This window comes from Salvelinus fontinalis, chromosome 17 (genome assembly GCF_029448725.1).
Source record: "Salvelinus fontinalis isolate EN_2023a chromosome 17, ASM2944872v1, whole genome shotgun sequence".
NCBI lineage: Eukaryota > Metazoa > Chordata > Actinopteri > Salmoniformes > Salmonidae > Salvelinus > Salvelinus fontinalis.
Genome location: NC_074681.1, coordinates 20,931,443 through 20,948,342, shown reverse-complemented (window position 1 = coordinate 20,948,342; position 16,900 = coordinate 20,931,443). Strand labels below are relative to the sequence as shown.

The window sequence follows — 16,900 nt, the reverse complement described above, 5'->3', positions numbered from 1 at the left end:
CACTCTACCCAACCTGTAAGTTGTGACACCACCTTAGCACCCATAACTGTCAATTTCCTACGACGTTCTCAAAAACTGACACGGAACCATCAAACGAATTATATTTTGCTTTATCATTTTCCAATGTGGAAAATTATCCACCAGCACAATAACTGAAGTATAAAATAACAATATCAATCGCGACGTGCGTGCCTTGGCCTTTGAACCCATTGTTGTGTCGCGGATGACGTCAGTTCTGTGTGCGAGACAGGCAGAGCGGCGTGCGCCTGGCGAGACAAAGGCGGCGGACCAGGGAACAGCTAAGAGAAAGAGGTTAGCTAGATCCAGATACAATTTTCGGGAGGTATGTGCATTGAAATGTAATAGACTACGAACCGATACGAAAAATGACGGGCCGCTAAACGACATCTGGCTTGAATAGGTTCTCATCAACAGACTGTCCCTTCTCATTCGTTTTTAAACATTTTATCCAACGCCCCCCAATTTAGCGAGCTAGCTAGCATTAGCGCACTGGTCGCCACTCACCATTCCTTCAAGAATCAAAAGAGAGGAACTCAATAAAATCGGGAGTTGGCCAAAGGGTAAAGTAAATTTCAAGATATTTTACCCCCCCTCCCCCCCAAAAAAGTATTTGGTTTAGACAAATTATTTAACTGAAGTATTTCTGCTTTGCTTTCCAACTAACGTTAGCTAGCTGTGGTACTCCCAAACAAAGGGGACGACAACGTGACTGACTCAACTGTGGAACTAGCTAGTTTGCTAACTAGCGTACTATAGCTAGCTAACAACAGATTAGCGCTTTCCCAAATTTGATGCTCCCTTTTCGGGATGATACCGATTGAATAGACAAAATAGAATGATCTAGTGTTCAGTGTTATTTAATATTGACTTATTAAAATATGTATGATGCACATTTCAACAAGATAACCAGTCAGTCACACAGACTATTTTTGCTAGACAGTGAGACAGAATGCAACACACAGACAAAGCAGTATAGGAGGCTTGAAGGGGACGGTGTCCAAGACGAACAACACACTAACCTATTTAGTTATGGAACTAACTAGCTGTATGACAGCAAATGTTTTTTTGAAACTTTTAGTACATTTCATTTGTGTGTTTTCTAAAACTTATGGCTAAAAACGTTTTGTGCTGAAACTCCCTTTGTTGGCCTCTCCCAGAAAAGAGCGCTTTTACACCCACAGGCGACCCAAGATCGGATGTTCATCCTCGGGGACTATGCCTAGCCCCTTATTCCACCCCGAGATTATGGACCACGACATGGTAGTGAGCAGCCAGCACAACGGGGTCAGTTTGCCCCGAGAAACGGATCAGGAGTCCCGGGACGAGGGCCATCAGGAGGCTCTCCGCTACGCCCTGGACCAGCTGTCACTTATGGCCCTGGAGAAGGTGGACTGTGGGGGCGGTGGTGGGGGGCACGTTGACCCACTCGACGAGAACCAGGGACCGGTCTCCGAGAATTGCAACGGCGGTTATGTCAACCTGCAGTTGCTGGAGCACCCAGGAGGCTCCCGGGAATCCCCGACGTCCTGCTCCCCGTCTCCAGAATACTATGGATCGGGCGGGTACCACATGGCTGGCCCGCACTCTCACTCCATGCTCGGGGAACAAAACTCAATTATCTGCAATCGCAAGAGGAGTGTCAACATGACCGAATGCGTACCTGTGCCCAGCTCCGAGCACGTTGCTGAAATAGTGGGAAGACAAGGTAAGAATTCGGTATTTTTCCCACTTTTGTTTACCTATATGGTTTGGCCGTAGCTAGCTAGTTCATAAGCTATTAAAGCTAACCTTATAGATGTTAGGGTCTAGTTATTACAAACTACCCCTCTCATAACCACGAATGCATAGGACCATGCACCAGACAGCCTTCCTTTGTTTGGGTGGTGATATGTCTCTGAAATGTATCAGCGTCTGGTGTTATTATGAGAGTTGTTATTGACGTGTACAGTGGATGTTGTTTATTCGCATAATACATGTAGACATAGAATGATTTACTGGCCTTATTTGCGTGTCCTTACAGCAGTGTTAAATCAACTACAGATGTTATTGGTTGTGTATGGTGCATGGGTAGGGGGGAGGGGTGGGAGAGGGTCAGACAAAGCGGCAGATTGTCGGGAGTCTGGACATGTCTAGCAGGCTGCACCAAACAAAAGAAGCCTATCGAGTAATTTAGCGATATGTACGAAATAGTTCACAAATTTTAAACAATATGTCTGGTGTTTATATTGACGTCCACGTTCTAATTAGATTTGTAGTAATTTTATGTAATTCATACTCAGCCCTAAAGCGAGGCAGTTGGGATGGCCGCCGCGCAGAACACGGGACTGGGCGGTGTTTTCGCCCCGCATCCAGCCCAGTCGACCGCTCTCTGCCGTTTTTCAAAATACATACACATTTTCTCTCCGCACACATTTAGCACAATATTGACTACTTAACATACATACAGTGGCTATGCTTGGCGCGCCGTTGTGGCTACGTTATGGCATTATTCTCTTTGTTTGAAAATGCCATGCTTTCTGCCTACCAGAATGACATCACACACGTCCCATCCTATTGGTGGGTGAGAGCGAACTGTCCATATTTAAAGAAACAGTTCAGCGGTCCTTGGGTTAGCGTTAGAAATGCTACGAGGCTAATAAGCTACAGGCGTACATAATGGAAATATATTTTTGCCATGCTGTTTGTCAACCAGTGAATGCAGTGCGGACAGATTATTATTTTAACCAGTTTAGTAAACATTTGTCCACAACAAAGTCCTATTCTCTGAATCAATCAAGTTAGTCACAGTAGCTATATATTATGTATTATTCATATTCATTTTATGAAACAACTATTACTTTACACAAAAATTCCCCTATTGTAAATTATTCATTCTCAACTCCGCCAAACACAATTGGCCAACATTGTTATTTCCCCTCTTCCTCGCCTTTCCATCTCTCTCGGCCCCAGGCTGTAAGATCAAGGCACTGCGTGCAAAGACCAACACCTACATAAAGACCCCGGTGAGGGGCGAGGAGCCCGTGTTCATCGTGACAGGACGCAGGGAAGATGTGGAGATGGCCAAGCGGGAGATCGTCTCGGCGGCCGAGCACTTCTCCATGATCCGTGCGTCCCGCTGCAAGGCCGGGGCCACGGGCACAGGAGCACCAGGGACGGGGGGAGCAATCCCAGGACCCCCACACCTGCCTGGACAGACCACCATACAGGTACGACAACCACAGTGGGAGATACAGTAGCCTAATGTTTTGTTTGCTTGTTGTTTATTTAAACAGGTGAGTTTCATTGAGATGGTTATCTTTATTTCACGACAAGGGAGCCTTTGCCAGTAGCCAGCATCACAAGTACCTGTGGAGATATACAAATATGGGTTAGCTAAAATGCCCCCTCGTTGAATAGAGGTCATGATAATATCTAACTTCTACTTTCATACACTTAGTTCACAACTGTTCAGTTCCATTTAAATTGCAGTTCTTGATATTGTTTTACTGCTCTGCCAGTACATTGTGTGATTCATCACCTGTTTTTATGGGTATGTGATTTCCTCCTCCATAGTTTTACCTGGTCAGGTGACGTGGTCTGGAAAACCCTTACTCTTATTTCCTCCCCTGGTGCAGGTTCGGGTGCCATACCGCGTGGTTGGGTTAGTGGTTGGTCCCAAGGGGGCGACCATCAAGCGCATCCAGCAGCAGACCCACACCTACATCGTGACACCCAGCCGGGAGAAGGACCCTGTGTTCGAGGTGACGGGCATGCCAGAGAATGTGGACCGAGCCCGGGAGGAGATCGAGACACACATCACCTTGCGGACCGGGGCCTTCGTGGACCTCCAGGGAGACAACGACTTTCACACCAACGGAACCGACGTTAGCTTAGAGGGCCTGGGCTCGCTGGGCGCTGCTCTCTGGTCTCGGGCCAACAACCACCATGCTGCCCCTCCACCCCCGCCTCCCCCTCCACCACCGCCACTCCCCCTGGCCATGCACCACTCATCTGGGAGGAAGCTATCCTCCTTGGCCTCCTACCATCAACACAAGGGAGGGATGGGTTCTGAGAGCTACAGCGCCCCCAGGAGGGCCACAGAGGGAGGCAGCCCAACCAGCCCCTTCAGCACAGGCTCCAGCAGCGCTGGAGGAGGAGGCGGGTTCACCCCTGGCCTCCCCTCTGAGGAGCTGGGCTTTGAGTTCAGCGCCGCCAACATCTGGGCACCCTTTGTCAATGGAGGAGGAGGGAAGGTCCCAGGCTCCTCCCAGCAGCAACCTCTCCGCCGAAACAGCAGCGGCCTGAGTGGAGGCGCCATCACACCCCGCCTGTCCCCCACCCTGCCCCCCGACGCCGTGGTGGGACCCCTGGATCATCCGATGGCCCGCCGGGCCCAGAGCGACCCTCTCAGCGCCCTCTCATGGCTGCAGTCGGGCGGTACTGGTGCAGGGACCATCTCTGGAGCATCTAGCTCCAGCTCCGGAGGCTCATCCACCGGTTACTCCTCCTGCTCAGCCTCCTCCCTGCCCGGAGGCTCTCCCACAGACTCAGAGGGCGGGGGCAGTGGAGTGGGCCTGGCCTCTGGCATGCTGGTCCGACTGAAGGCTGCGGCAGGCTCTGGGGCTGGAGGTCTGATTGGTGTAGGGCCAGGGGGCGGGAGCAGGGACTGTTTTGTGTGCTTTGAGAGCGAGGTGACAGCGGCACTGGTGCCCTGCGGCCACAACCTCTTCTGTATGGACTGCGCCGGACAGATCTGCCAGTCCGCTGAGCCCGAATGCCCTGTCTGCCACATCCCTGCCACACAGTGCATCCGTATCTTCTCCTAATGAACCCCCTCCAAAGTCAAGGGAGGGAAGGGGACACAAGGGGAGGTGAGAGGAGGGGTGTCATCTTAAAAAACATCACTTTTTGTCCCTCTGGCTATCCAAGAGAACTGCAGTTGGGCATCAACTTTGGAGGAACGGACACCAACAACTTTTGCGAATAGGATGGGCTATAATGATTACAATATTAGAAATGACACTATACGGATGTTGATTTAATTATAATAACTATGACAAGAATAATGGTAGTAATAATAATAATGAATATTATTTCCAGACGGGCTGATTTTGATTGATTCTGCAGACTGCAGAAGCAGTTGGGCTTGGAATCAAGAGAATTCACGGTGGACTTGTGTCTTATCTTTCTTCAGGCCTTCATTCTGACCAGGACAAGCCTTCAGGACTGACCTCGCTCAGCCTCTAGGTTGCCTGTCTGTATAGTTTTCATTCCCTCGCGTCTTCTTCAGATATCTGACTGCTTCTTTCACAATCCTTTTCCTTTGCCACTTTTGTAATTAATAACAGATATTTTTCAACGGAGCTGCCTAGACCTGCACCTTTCTGGTTTCTTTCCGATGTTCTTTGACAGGATACGAAACACTGTTTTTCTGATCTTCTCTGTTCTCTTTAACTCTTTCTTTCTCTCATGCTGTAGTATAGTGACGTAAAGAAAAGGCTTTGGGATTGTGGTATGAGCCTGGAACTGACTTTGAAACAGGCACAGAAAGAGACACCTATGAGACGAGGCTGAGGGACCTCATAGATGTTATGAATGAAGACTGAAACACTTAAGATATTTATACTGTTCAAAAACTGATATTCAATGTCTTGGTTTTAACGTCCAGTATAAGAATAATATAATAGTTTAAAGTTATTTAAGGAATATCAGTAGTAATGCCATAGGTCAGTTACTCAGTTCCCGTTGGTCTGTCTTTCTCTCAAACCCTCTCTTCCTATCTCCCCTCTACCCTCCCCGCTCTCCTTCAATAGTTCCAGATTTGAGCTTTGTTTCTGGTTCGATTGAATGAAGCGGAGCCGAGCCTTGTATTAAACCCTACTGTTGTATTCCATGTCGAAGGCTCAGCTGACAACAGAATGTGTAATTGAAACAAATGTCTTGTTTTTGGCTCCATTCCTCTTTCTTCCCCTTGTGGAGCTCAGTGTAGACACCTAGCCATCCACATGACAAACTAAACCCAGTCCACCCAGATCTTCCATTTTATACAGTTTGCTTTGGACAGCTAAATAGTTTTTAGATAGGTTTTGGCTTTTTCACTGTAAACTGTGGTCCGGTTTGCCCCTGACTTCTCTTTCTCTCTGTCTCTGTCTGTCTCTGTCTGTCTGTCTCTGTGTGTTGAAGTCCAACAGGAGAATATTGGTCTTGGTGATGTCACACACACACAGGAATGTCTCTGCCAATAAGGATCTTGGTTAAGAGGAGGCGGCCCGTCCCCAGTATTAAGGGGCGTCAGAATGAGCCGTCTCTCTGTGCACTGCAAACCTTGAGCGACACATTGTAATGTTTTTAGCCCCCACCTCAACTCCCCCAGCTAAGCTCTTTTTCTCCTAGTCTAACCCCGGATCACCCTGCCCATTCGGCAGTGGCATCCTGGGAGATATGTTTTCTGTGTATTTTCGTTCTAGTAAGTTCACATCAACTGCCTCTCTCCTATGGTGTTTTTAACTATGATGTGGACAGGTTGGTTTTCTTGTGATGGTACGGTACACAGTTGTAGTATGTAGCCCTTTGAACGTACGGATGTATTCATAGAATGAGACAAGCCATGATAAACAAGATTAAAAACAGGGCTTCCTATGAGCACACACACTACATTTTCAGGTGTTTAACATTCTCATTGGTGATAACAGCGAGAGTAAACAACTTATCCTAATGGCAGCTAGTAGCTATTTCATCCAGGGCTTCCAGACACTGTGTGTTCAAACCCAAACAGCTGCAGAATGTGTTGCTTGTTCTTTTCTCTCTGGTCTACGTCTATAGAACAGTAGTCAACCTTGTTTTTTGGTCAACCCTGTTAGTACCGGTCTGTCTCAGTGGTCAACCCTGTTAGTACCGGTCTGTCTCAGTGGTCAACCCTGTTAGTACCGGTCTGTCTCAGTGGTCAACCCTGTTAGTACCGGTCTGTCTCAGTGGTCAACCCTGTTAGTACCGGTCTGTCTCAGTGGTCAACCCTGTTAGTACCGGTCTGTCTCAGTGGTCAACCCTGTTAGTACCGGTCTGTCTCAGTGGTCAACCCTGTTAGTACCGGTCTGTCTCAGTGGTCAACCCTGTTAGTACCGGTCTGTCTCAGTGGTCAACCCTGTTAGTACCGGTCTGTCTCAGTGGTCAACCCTGTTAGTACCGGTCTGTCTCAGTGGTCAACCCTGTTAGTACCGGTCTGTCTCAGTGGTCAACCCTGTTAGTACCGGTCTGTCTCAGTGGTCAACCCTGTTAGCACCAGTTCTTCTAATTCACGTCCATCGTCTGTGAACAAATTAACAGAAGGCCCTGTTCCAATACTTTTCAACTGCAGCCTTCCTTTCTCCCCTCACACCTTGAGGTACTAATCAGTGATCTACCATGTGTGGACAGGTGTTCCCAGCAATAAAGTCACTTCAGATCAGTGACTGCCTTCAGGGAGGGAGAAGGAAAATATGCATTTCAAGAGAATGAACACACTTCACATGGTATAAGCAGAGCTGAAGCCAAGCTACTTTTTAACAAACCCCTTCTGTGTGTCTAAGATGCCTGACTAAATGAGCTAGCCAAGTGAAGGGGACAGCGGCTTGAGGTCTTAATCTGTAATCTAATAGTCAACCCTCGTCATTTAGATACACAATATCTCTCCCAACTTGAAAGGCCCTCCATGTCCACAGATGTGGAGCTAGTAGCCACTGAGGACAATTGACTGAAGACTACTCTGTTGGTGCGAACTTGCTACTGACACAGATACTGTTTTTAGAAAAAAGGAACGGACATATAGGGCAGCACAGGGGCACAGCGTCCCCTCTCCAGCTCCTCTTTTAGGAATTAACTGTACAACCCTGACCACCCCGTGGTCTCTTTCTCTCTACCCTCAACGTGAGAGCGATCAATCTGTGTAAACTGGCAACCTGTCCCTGCTGGGCTTGGTGTCAAACGTTTAGTTTTCTCTGCTCCTGCAGACACAAGTTAGGTGCAGGGGAGGACGTGACCATGTCTTTAAAGGAACAGCTAGACTGTGAGTGTTTGTGTGAATCTCCTTTAGTGTTAAATGGAGGCCAATTTTAAAAGGGCCCCTTTTTTCTAGAACTGCCCATGACTTCTGTCACTTAATGTCCGTAGTTGAATTTGCCAGGTGGTTCTGGTGTAGGTTCTGGTCTGGTTGTTTCACTAGCAAACTCTATACCCATGGTCCAGAGTGTTATGGTCATGTACAGTAACAAACAGCTAAAAGGTACAGAATATTCTCATATTCTGCAGATTAATTTTTTTCTGAGCTTAACCTCGCCCCTCTCCTTTAGGTTTTAAAACAGGGTTTATAGAGGCTCGTTGAGTGTTGATCTCTGACCTTTTTGTTACAGAGGTGGGCCCAGAGAGCGCCACGCCCATCTGGGCAAGCCCCTCCCCCTGAAACTGCCTTTCTATTTGCTTTAATTCTTCTTGTATGCAGAACCAAAATGTTACGTCAGCAAACAAGGTTTCAGGCCTGACTTGTATGTATATACCCTGAATACAATCAATGGGATCTCGTTTTTAAAAAAAAAAGTTACCAGACTTAAGTAATGAAGTTAAGTGTAGTTTTTAAAAACATGTATAATTTTTTGTAAGTTAACCATATGCATGTCTTCAAGCCATCAGGCATTAGAGGGGAAAAACTTTTTACACATTTTTATTTTTACAATTTATTTGCTTACCTAAATATCCCAGACAATAATGTGACCGTTTTTTATTACTTCAAAATGATTTTTTATTTACCATATTATTTTCCTTTATTTCCTGTGTACTACATATAGCCAATTTTATAACAACATGAGAAAAATATTGAAGAAATTTTTAAATTGAAATATATTTTATTTGAAAGTTTATGGACCTTTTAACCGTGAGCCGGAACAATTGTATACGCATATCATTTGAGCTGACTTGACGGTTATGAGAAATGTATCAAGAGTTTTATTTTTTATGCTACTTTAATAAAATCTTGTTTTTGGTTTCTTTTTTTACTGTAAAACAATAACCCTATTGTGTTTGCATTTTCTTTCACCTCTCTTTAGCTTAATCTATGGTCAGACCACATAATTGAATACCACCTTATGCTTTACCAAATTAACTAAAGTAAATCTTAACTCTTATGATCTCAACTGCATTGTTGGTTGTTAGTAAGCATTTTCACGGTAAGGTCTACCTACACCTGTTGTATTCGGCGCATGTGACAAATAAAATGTGATTTGATTTGACTAGAGTAGTAACTAGTAGGAGGTTACCTTCCATTCCACACTTTCAACCAAGTCAGGCTGTGTTTACACAGGCAGCCAATTATGGTCTTTTATTTCACTAATTGGTCTTTTGACCGATCAGAATTGGGCCGCCAGTCTAAACTGAGTTGTTCTTCCCCTCTAATCAGATTTAGACCTGGAACACCAGGTGGGTGCAATTATCAGAAATAACATAACAAGGGCTCAGTACATAGCGTAATAGAACGTTCAATTGAACGGTGCTGTACCGAATGACCAGTTGAAAACGGGAAGAGTTGCCCTTTAAATACATCACTCATTGCTTCAAGGGACACCCACCGAACGGAGCAAAGGTATCTCTGTTCAAGAACGTACGAAAACGTGTTTCTCATTACAAACCGCTCTGCAACGTAGCAAACGTTCAATCAAACTGAACGCACCTCGTAGGGTAAGTTTTGAATAACCCTGGGATAGGGCATGACATTTAAGAATGCTTATTTTGGGTGGTTTGGAAATTGAGGACAGGGGCTATGTTTATCAAAACTGAAGCATGAATGTCCATAGACTGCTTTCAAGGTAATGAAACGAGTAGCTTTTAAATATGGGTGAACTATCCCTTTTTTTATCCCAAGTTGGGCACGTTGTCATCTCTCATTCCACCACATGATGGCAGTAGATATCCACCATGGTTTATGAACGATCGGGGGGGGCATACTGCCAAAGCTCTCCCATTCAGACGGGATGCAGCTGCAGTTTCCAGCAGACAGGTTCTGGAAACAGTAGATAGATTTAGTAGGACAGTACATAGGAAGGACAGTGTCTTTTTACATGTGATCACTGCGCGTCAGAGATGCTCTAATAGAGGAGAGAATAAAGTACAGAAAATGGCAGTTAGACACAAATGGCCTTTTAATAGGAAGCAGTTCACAACCAGGCTGCATTCTAACCCACCTTCATTCTAGATAAAGAACAATCAATCGTAATGATAATAAACAAATTAGAAACATCCTCAGTAGAAAATAATTCTCTCATGCGAATTCCGTGTACACGCTACATTCATATTGGTTAAATATTTGTATGTATTCACAAGCCTTTTAAAAAATAAAATGTTATAATTCATTATCATTACATAGGTATTCAAATGAAAAGAGAAAAAATCCCATTATTGGTAACATTAAAGAGACGCGTGCTGGCACGATAAAGTTAATTTTCCCTTCATGCACTGGTGTTTGTTTTTATTCACAGGGTGGGCATCACTTGGTCTCCATGGAGATGTGGTGGCGTGCATGCATGTCATCATCTCACGTGTGCCCTTTTGTGCTTGCGCATATGTTAGTGTGTGTGTATATGTGCGTGTGTGTGCAGTCTTTCTATGAGTGGTAAGAAACAGCAGGTTATTGGAGTTAAATTAAGTGATACATGTACTTTCAGAAGCACCACTAGCAGTACTGTCAGCTGTCATGATCATGTGATGTGAAATGACATTCAGAAGCCTTGCCTTTGGTTAAACAGAAGCTCAGAAGATAAAAACAAAAACAGAACAGCAATGTATTAGCTCTCCCTCCACAATGCAACATGACACAGTCCATGTTGCTCTCTAGCCATGAAAATAGCAGCAGAAGCTCTAGAGTTGATTCAAACTCGTGTACAACAAGCACAAACGTCACAATACAAGCATTTTGTGCCAACACCCATATGGCATTTGCATTGTAAAAAAGAAAAGTAATAAAAAACTATATTGTGACACTGGAGAGAGCCAGTGAAATGTGTTGTTTTACAGTCAGCCATGGTGGAGAACGGGAAGGGTTGGGTAGGGCGCCCCTGGAGCAAATTAGGTTTAAGTACCTTGCTCACGGGCACATCAACAGATTTTTTTTACAATAAGATAAGTCTTTATATGCTGAGTGGGTGGTTGATATATAGATGGCTTGATGTGGTATTATTAAACTACTACGATGGCTTGATGTGGTATTATTAAACTACTACGATGGCTTGATGTGGTATTATTAAACTACTACGATGGCTTGATGTGGTATTATTAAACTACTACGATGGCTTGGGCGTTGACACTTCTACTAGCCAACACAAGTCTTTGAAAAACACTAGCTGGTCCATTTGAGTTGGTCCATTCATCTCAATCTCTGCAAAGTCATCCTCTGGAAAAGTCAGACCAGGAGCTGACTGAACAGCAGATAGGAGAGGTCTTAATGTAAGCCGAAATTCATTCTCTCCAATGTACAGTATTCCCAAAGTATTTCCCAGTATGCCAAGCAAAACACACACATGTCCTATGAGAAGGAAATTGAGATGAGTCCATTATAACAAGGAATTTCCCACTCAGTGGTCCAATGAAAATGTGGGATTGGCATTCCACTCCTTGGATCATGGTATTGCAGTTGGAATTCCTGGGCATGCCACAGGTCTCCAGTGATTACGTTGGGGTTATATTGCTTGCCTCTACATACCACAAATAAACCCTGAGCCCAGAAATCAGGTAGGACAGAAAAGACGGACACAGACAGACACACACACAGCCATACTCCAAAACGGGCTAAAGCTTATCCTCAGAGAAATGCAGGGCCAAATTGTCAAAACAGACAAATAGGTATTGCCTTAAAAACACAGAATCAGATGATTGAAAAGGCAGTCAGAGAAACCATGCAGTTGCTCTGTAGTGACCTTATGGTGTACAGTGAGCTCCAAAAGTATTGGGACAGTTACACATTTTGTTGTTGTTTTGGCTCTGTACACCAGCACTTTGGATTTTAAATGATACAATGACTATGAAGTTAAAGTGCAGACTGTCAGCTTTACTTTTAAGGTATTGTCATCCATATCGGGTGAACCATTTAGAAATTACAAAAAGTATTGGGACAAATTCACTTTCACATTTATTAAAGTAGTCAAAAGTGTAGTACTTGGTCCCATATGCCTAGTACCCAATGTCTACATCAAGCTTGTGACTCTACAAGCTTGTTGGATCCATTTGTGGTTTGTTTTGGTTGTTTCAGATAATTTTGTGCCCAATATAAATTGGTAAATAATATATTGTTTCATTTTAGAGTCACTTTTATTGTAAATAAGAATATAATATGTTTCTAAACACTTCTACATGAATATAGATGCTATGGCTAATCCTGAATTAATTGTGAATAATGATGAGTGAGAAAGTTACAGACACACAAATATCATACCCCCAAGACATGCTGACCTCTCACCTTTACAATAGCACAGGATGTTAGCATTTAGCAATCTGAAACACAAACATGCAAATGAATCCAACAAATGTGTAGAGTCACAAGCATGATGTAATCATTACGTGCAAGGAATATGGGACCAAATACTTAATTTTTAACTACTTTAATACCAATATAAGTGAATTTGTCCCAATACATTTGGTCCCTTAAAATGGGGGGACTATGTACAAAAAGTTTCTAAATTAAAAGTCATTGTATCATTTCAAATCCAAAGTGCTGGAGTACAGAGCCAAAACAACGTGTGTCACTGTCCCAATACTTCTGGAGCTCACTGTATATAGTGGCCTATGGGTTAGTTTTATCTTATGGCCCATAGCACAGAAAACATATTTATTAAATTCTCACAAACACAGATGGGTGGAGTGACCAGGCAGTGTGTCCCTTCAGTAATGTTTATGTCTGCTGGTCCTGTAGCCCTTTGCAGTATTTGTGCACTTTCAAGGGAACATAGAAGGGGGTTTATGAGGGGTTGAATCAACCATCTATTGGCTAGTATTACTCCTTTATAGTAATGTCAGGCCAGGGCCATTGCTAGGGTGGGTGAGTATGTAAAAAGAGCAGACCATCTTCAAAAGGTACATGTTTGGGTCTGCGGCACCATCTCAGTGTCTATATGCAACATGGCCATATGGTGTGTTCCTAACACGCTGACATCCAACAACTCTGATCCAAACCTAGGCTAACCTCAACCCATGTGAAAGACTGGCGTATCTTACAATCATCCAAAATACACATTCATATCAAACGTCGGCACATTCTTCTTTTCTCACTTAGTTTTTTACTGGATAGTAGTTTTCTTCATGGTTACAAAGGTTATTATTATGTTAACCCTTATTATACCAGGTTATATGCACCGTGCACACAGGTATAAGGTGTCAAGTGTCCGTGGGGGGCGGGGTCTGTACAGCTGTTGCCGTGGTATCAGCTAATTAATCACAGTGTTCTGAGAATTAGGTTCAACATGCAGGAAGTACATCATCACACGAGGTAGGATGAAGCTGCACCCAGACGCTGATCTAAGATCAATGTTACATTTCCCCCTCCCCAACAGGCAAAGCCAGGACAACTGTGTAAGCTGATCCTAGATCTGTCACTGAGGTCTACTTCTACCCAGAGCACATCACATGACAGGAAGACTGAGCACAACATAGAGAAAAGGAAAGAGAGCGAAAGAGAACGACACACTGATAAACCCACAGACAGACTAATAGGAACAGATGGAGAAGTAAGAGTTGGGGTTTAGGGCTGCTCTCCTGAACATGCCGAGAGGTCAAAGTGCAAAGTCATCTGTCTCTATAACTCCACCATAACTCATCCGGTGATATTTGTTTCTCACATTTCTGCATTAAATATATATAAAATGTGTAATATGCAAGAGTGAAAGAGAGATAATGAGAGAGAGAGAGCAGTAAAAATTGATTGATAAATTGATTGGTTCATTGACAGGTGTTCAAAATACATCTATGGCAGAAGGAACTGTTGGCCACCTCTGTGTTTGTGTACATGTGATAATCATTATGTGATTAGAGATTATTAGTGTGTTCATGACTGTGTTTATATGATATAAACATGCCAGTATTGTATTAGTAACTCTGTGTGTGTGTGTGTGTGTGTGTGTGTGTGTGTGTGTGTGTGTGTGTGTCTAAATCAGTATCTTGATCACTAGGCCCATTTCTACTCTCCCTCTCAGCTCGCCCGTCCCTCCTCGGCAGAGCGCTGGTCTGACTTGAGCTTGACAAACTCTTTGGCCACGTCGTCATTGTTGCGTTGGGACAGGATCCTCAGTACCGTCAGGCCCGTCTCGTCCATGTGGACCCTCTTCCCCAGGGGGAGCCAGCACGTCATGCTTCCCCGGGAGGCCATGTCCTTCAACTGCATCAGGGCCATGCCCACCGTACGGTCCTCCCTGGCGAAGCAGTAGTCCTTCACACACACCTGCAGCTCATAGCCCTCCGGACCCAACTCACTGCCCAAGGAACTGGAGAGGAGACAGAGGAGAGGTTTGTTAGATAGCGCACACACACACAGACCCCCCCCCCACACACACACACACCAGAAAGAAACCTGATATACTCACTACTGGAAGGTCTCGTTGAACTTGGGCGACCAGCTGTTGTTCTTGGACTTGGTGGCGTGCTTCCTCTTTTTGTCAGTGAGGTGGGGACCAATGATGTAGACCTCCACGAAGGGACGAAATATCCCCTGTGTCTGCCACTTAATGTCATTAGCAGCAATCACTGAGAGAGAGAGAAGGGTGATGAGAGAAGAGGGGGAAGAGGGTTGGGAAAGAGGTGCAGAAAGAGGTGCATGAGGAGGGTTGTTTGAAGAAGATGAGCAGAGATGACATGTAGCTAGTTTGTAGTGCATTTCAAAGAAGCTCAAGTCTAGTGCAATTAGAACGCATGTAAAGCCCATCATCACCCCTACCTTACGCACTCCCGTTCCCCATTACACCCCCCCCCCCCCCCCCCCCCGCCCCCCCTCGCCCTCAGCCCCTCCATCGATCCCTCTCTCCCCCCCTCAGCCCCTCCCGCCATGGCTTCCTCTCTCACCTCTCACAGTGATCTTGTGTTCTCCAGTGTTGGGATGGGTGTAGATCTCCACGTGCATTACCACCTCTCCGATTGGCTCCTCCACTCCCGACCCTGCCAGAGGTCAAGAGTTAACCGCCACATCAGAGTTGAGATCACTGCTGTTGACCATAGCCCTCTGACCCCCCCAGTGTTTCAGACAGTGACTGGCTGTGTGTGTGTGTGTGTGTGTGTGTGTGTGTGTGTGTGTGTGTGTGTGTGTGTGTGTGTGTGTGTGTGTGTGTGTGTGTGTGTGTGTGTGTGTGTGTGTGTGTGTGTGTGTGTGTGTGTGTGTGTGTGTGTGTGTGTGTGTGTGTGTGTGTGAGTGAGAGAGAAACATTTTGATCGTTCTGAGCTAAATGTAAAAATGTTGTTGATTTCACAAATTTAAAAAATGAAGGAAAATCAGCTCTATGAACTGTTACTTTTTGGGGGATCGAACCGGTTTAGAAAAAAATAGGGGTTCTGCTCAGAACGGAACGATTAGTACTAAAACAAACACACATATACACACACCTCTCGGTAACGAGATGAACAGGGCTTAGCTGAGCAAGGTTTAATACCAGGGTTAAGATCAAGCTACAGGATTGCAGACAAGACTGTAATTCACTAATTGAGGGTACTTCTCCTGAAAACAACTGTTTAAAATGGATAGGTGTAGAGAGAAGGAGAGGGAGGAAGAAATGGAGGGGTGGGTGGGGGTATGCACGGTCACAGGCACTTACCCTTTTCTGGTAATGTGTCTTCGTTGAGGGTATACCTGACCCCCTTCCCTCCATGGACTAGCAGTGAGAGAGGGAGAGAAGACACCTCAATAGGATGTATTCTTTTAACACATTTCACAATGACAGTTAGCATTAAAAAATAGATCAGACACACAGGCAGCCAGCGAGCCAGCCAGCCCACTAGCCAGACAGACGGGCCAGCCAGCCAGACCACTAGCCAGACAGCCAGCCAGACCACTAGCCAGACAGCCAACCAGACCACTAGCCAGACAGCCAACCAGACCACTAGCCAGACAGCCAACCAGACCACTAGCCAGACAGCCAACCAGACCACTAGTCAGGCAGCCAACCAGACAGCCAACCAGACCACTAGCCAGGCAGCCAACCAGACAGCCAACCAGACCACTAGCCAGACAGCCAACCAGACCACTAGCCAGGCAGACAACCAGACAGCCAACCAGACCACTAGCCAGGCAGCCAACCAGACAGCCAACCAGACCACTGGCTAGACAGCCAACCAGACAGCCAACCAGACAGCCAACCAGACCACTAACCAGACAGCCAAGCAGACCACTAGCCAGGCAGCCAACCTGACAGCCAACCAGACCACTAGCCAGGCAGACAGAGACAGAGGGTGTGACGTACCCTGAGCGTTTTGTGAAAGGACAAACTTCCTGATGAGCTTGTCAGTGTGTTGTGTGTAGAGGGACAGGGCATAGTGCAGAGACTTCAGGTCAGGACTCTTCTCCAGGAACGTCTTCTTCAGACCCACACCACCCGCATGGAAGTATTGCTGCAGGGGCAGAGGTCAACAGGCATTGTTATTTATCCTTAGAGAGATGTAACATAGTATAACCCTTGTTATAAGACATCCCAAAGGCTCGGACATGCTTATAACAAGTTATGAAGCATCATTCAGTATCAGACATACTACTTACTGCATAGTACACATTTTACATACTGTACATGTAGTATACGGTACCTTAATGGTGTCCAATGCCAGCTCTATGATGGCACACTGTTTAGGGGAGAGAGCCTTGGCCTCCTCTCTCACAATGTGCTCCTGCAGTGTACCGGGAAACAGACAACAGAGT

General features: G+C 45.4%; 2 protein-coding genes across 7 annotated transcripts in view; one reads left to right on the top strand and one right to left on the bottom strand.

The window, feature by feature from the left end:
- Nucleotides 1-231: 231 nt before the first annotated feature.
- On the top strand, nt 232-9,037 carry LOC129813947 (RNA-binding protein MEX3B). 4 transcript variants are annotated; one of them, XM_055866610.1, is made up of 4 exons: nt 232-581; nt 1,203-1,726; nt 2,971-3,227; nt 3,636-9,037. In XM_055866610.1, exons 2-4 carry the CDS (start codon nt 1,237-1,239, stop codon nt 4,824-4,826), a joined length of 1,938 nt encoding a protein of 645 aa, XP_055722585.1. In that variant the 5' UTR covers nt 232-581; nt 1,203-1,236; the 3' UTR covers nt 4,827-9,037. The 4 variants fall into 4 exon arrangements, with proteins under 4 accessions (XP_055722585.1, XP_055722584.1, XP_055722586.1 ...); XM_055866609.1 differs by having other exon boundaries at nt 1,179-1,726; XM_055866611.1 differs by having other exon boundaries at nt 234-343; nt 1,179-1,726.
- Nucleotides 9,038-10,145: 1,108 nt separating this feature from the next.
- Nucleotides 10,146-16,900, bottom strand: part of LOC129813946 (protein unc-13 homolog A-like) — a 101,346-nt gene continuing 94,591 nt past the window's right edge. For all 3 annotated transcript variants that reach the window (XM_055866606.1, XM_055866607.1, XM_055866608.1), the window contains exons 37-42: nt 16,789-16,869; nt 16,452-16,599; nt 15,807-15,863; nt 15,064-15,156; nt 14,589-14,748; nt 10,146-14,489 (exon numbers count right to left, since the gene is read on the bottom strand). In XM_055866606.1, coding sequence (XP_055722581.1) covers nt 14,198-14,489; nt 14,589-14,748; nt 15,064-15,156; nt 15,807-15,863; nt 16,452-16,599; nt 16,789-16,869 — 831 coding nt within the window. In that variant the 3' untranslated portion in view covers nt 10,146-14,197. The remainder of the gene's footprint in view (nt 14,490-14,588; nt 14,749-15,063; nt 15,157-15,806; nt 15,864-16,451; nt 16,600-16,788; nt 16,870-16,900) is intronic.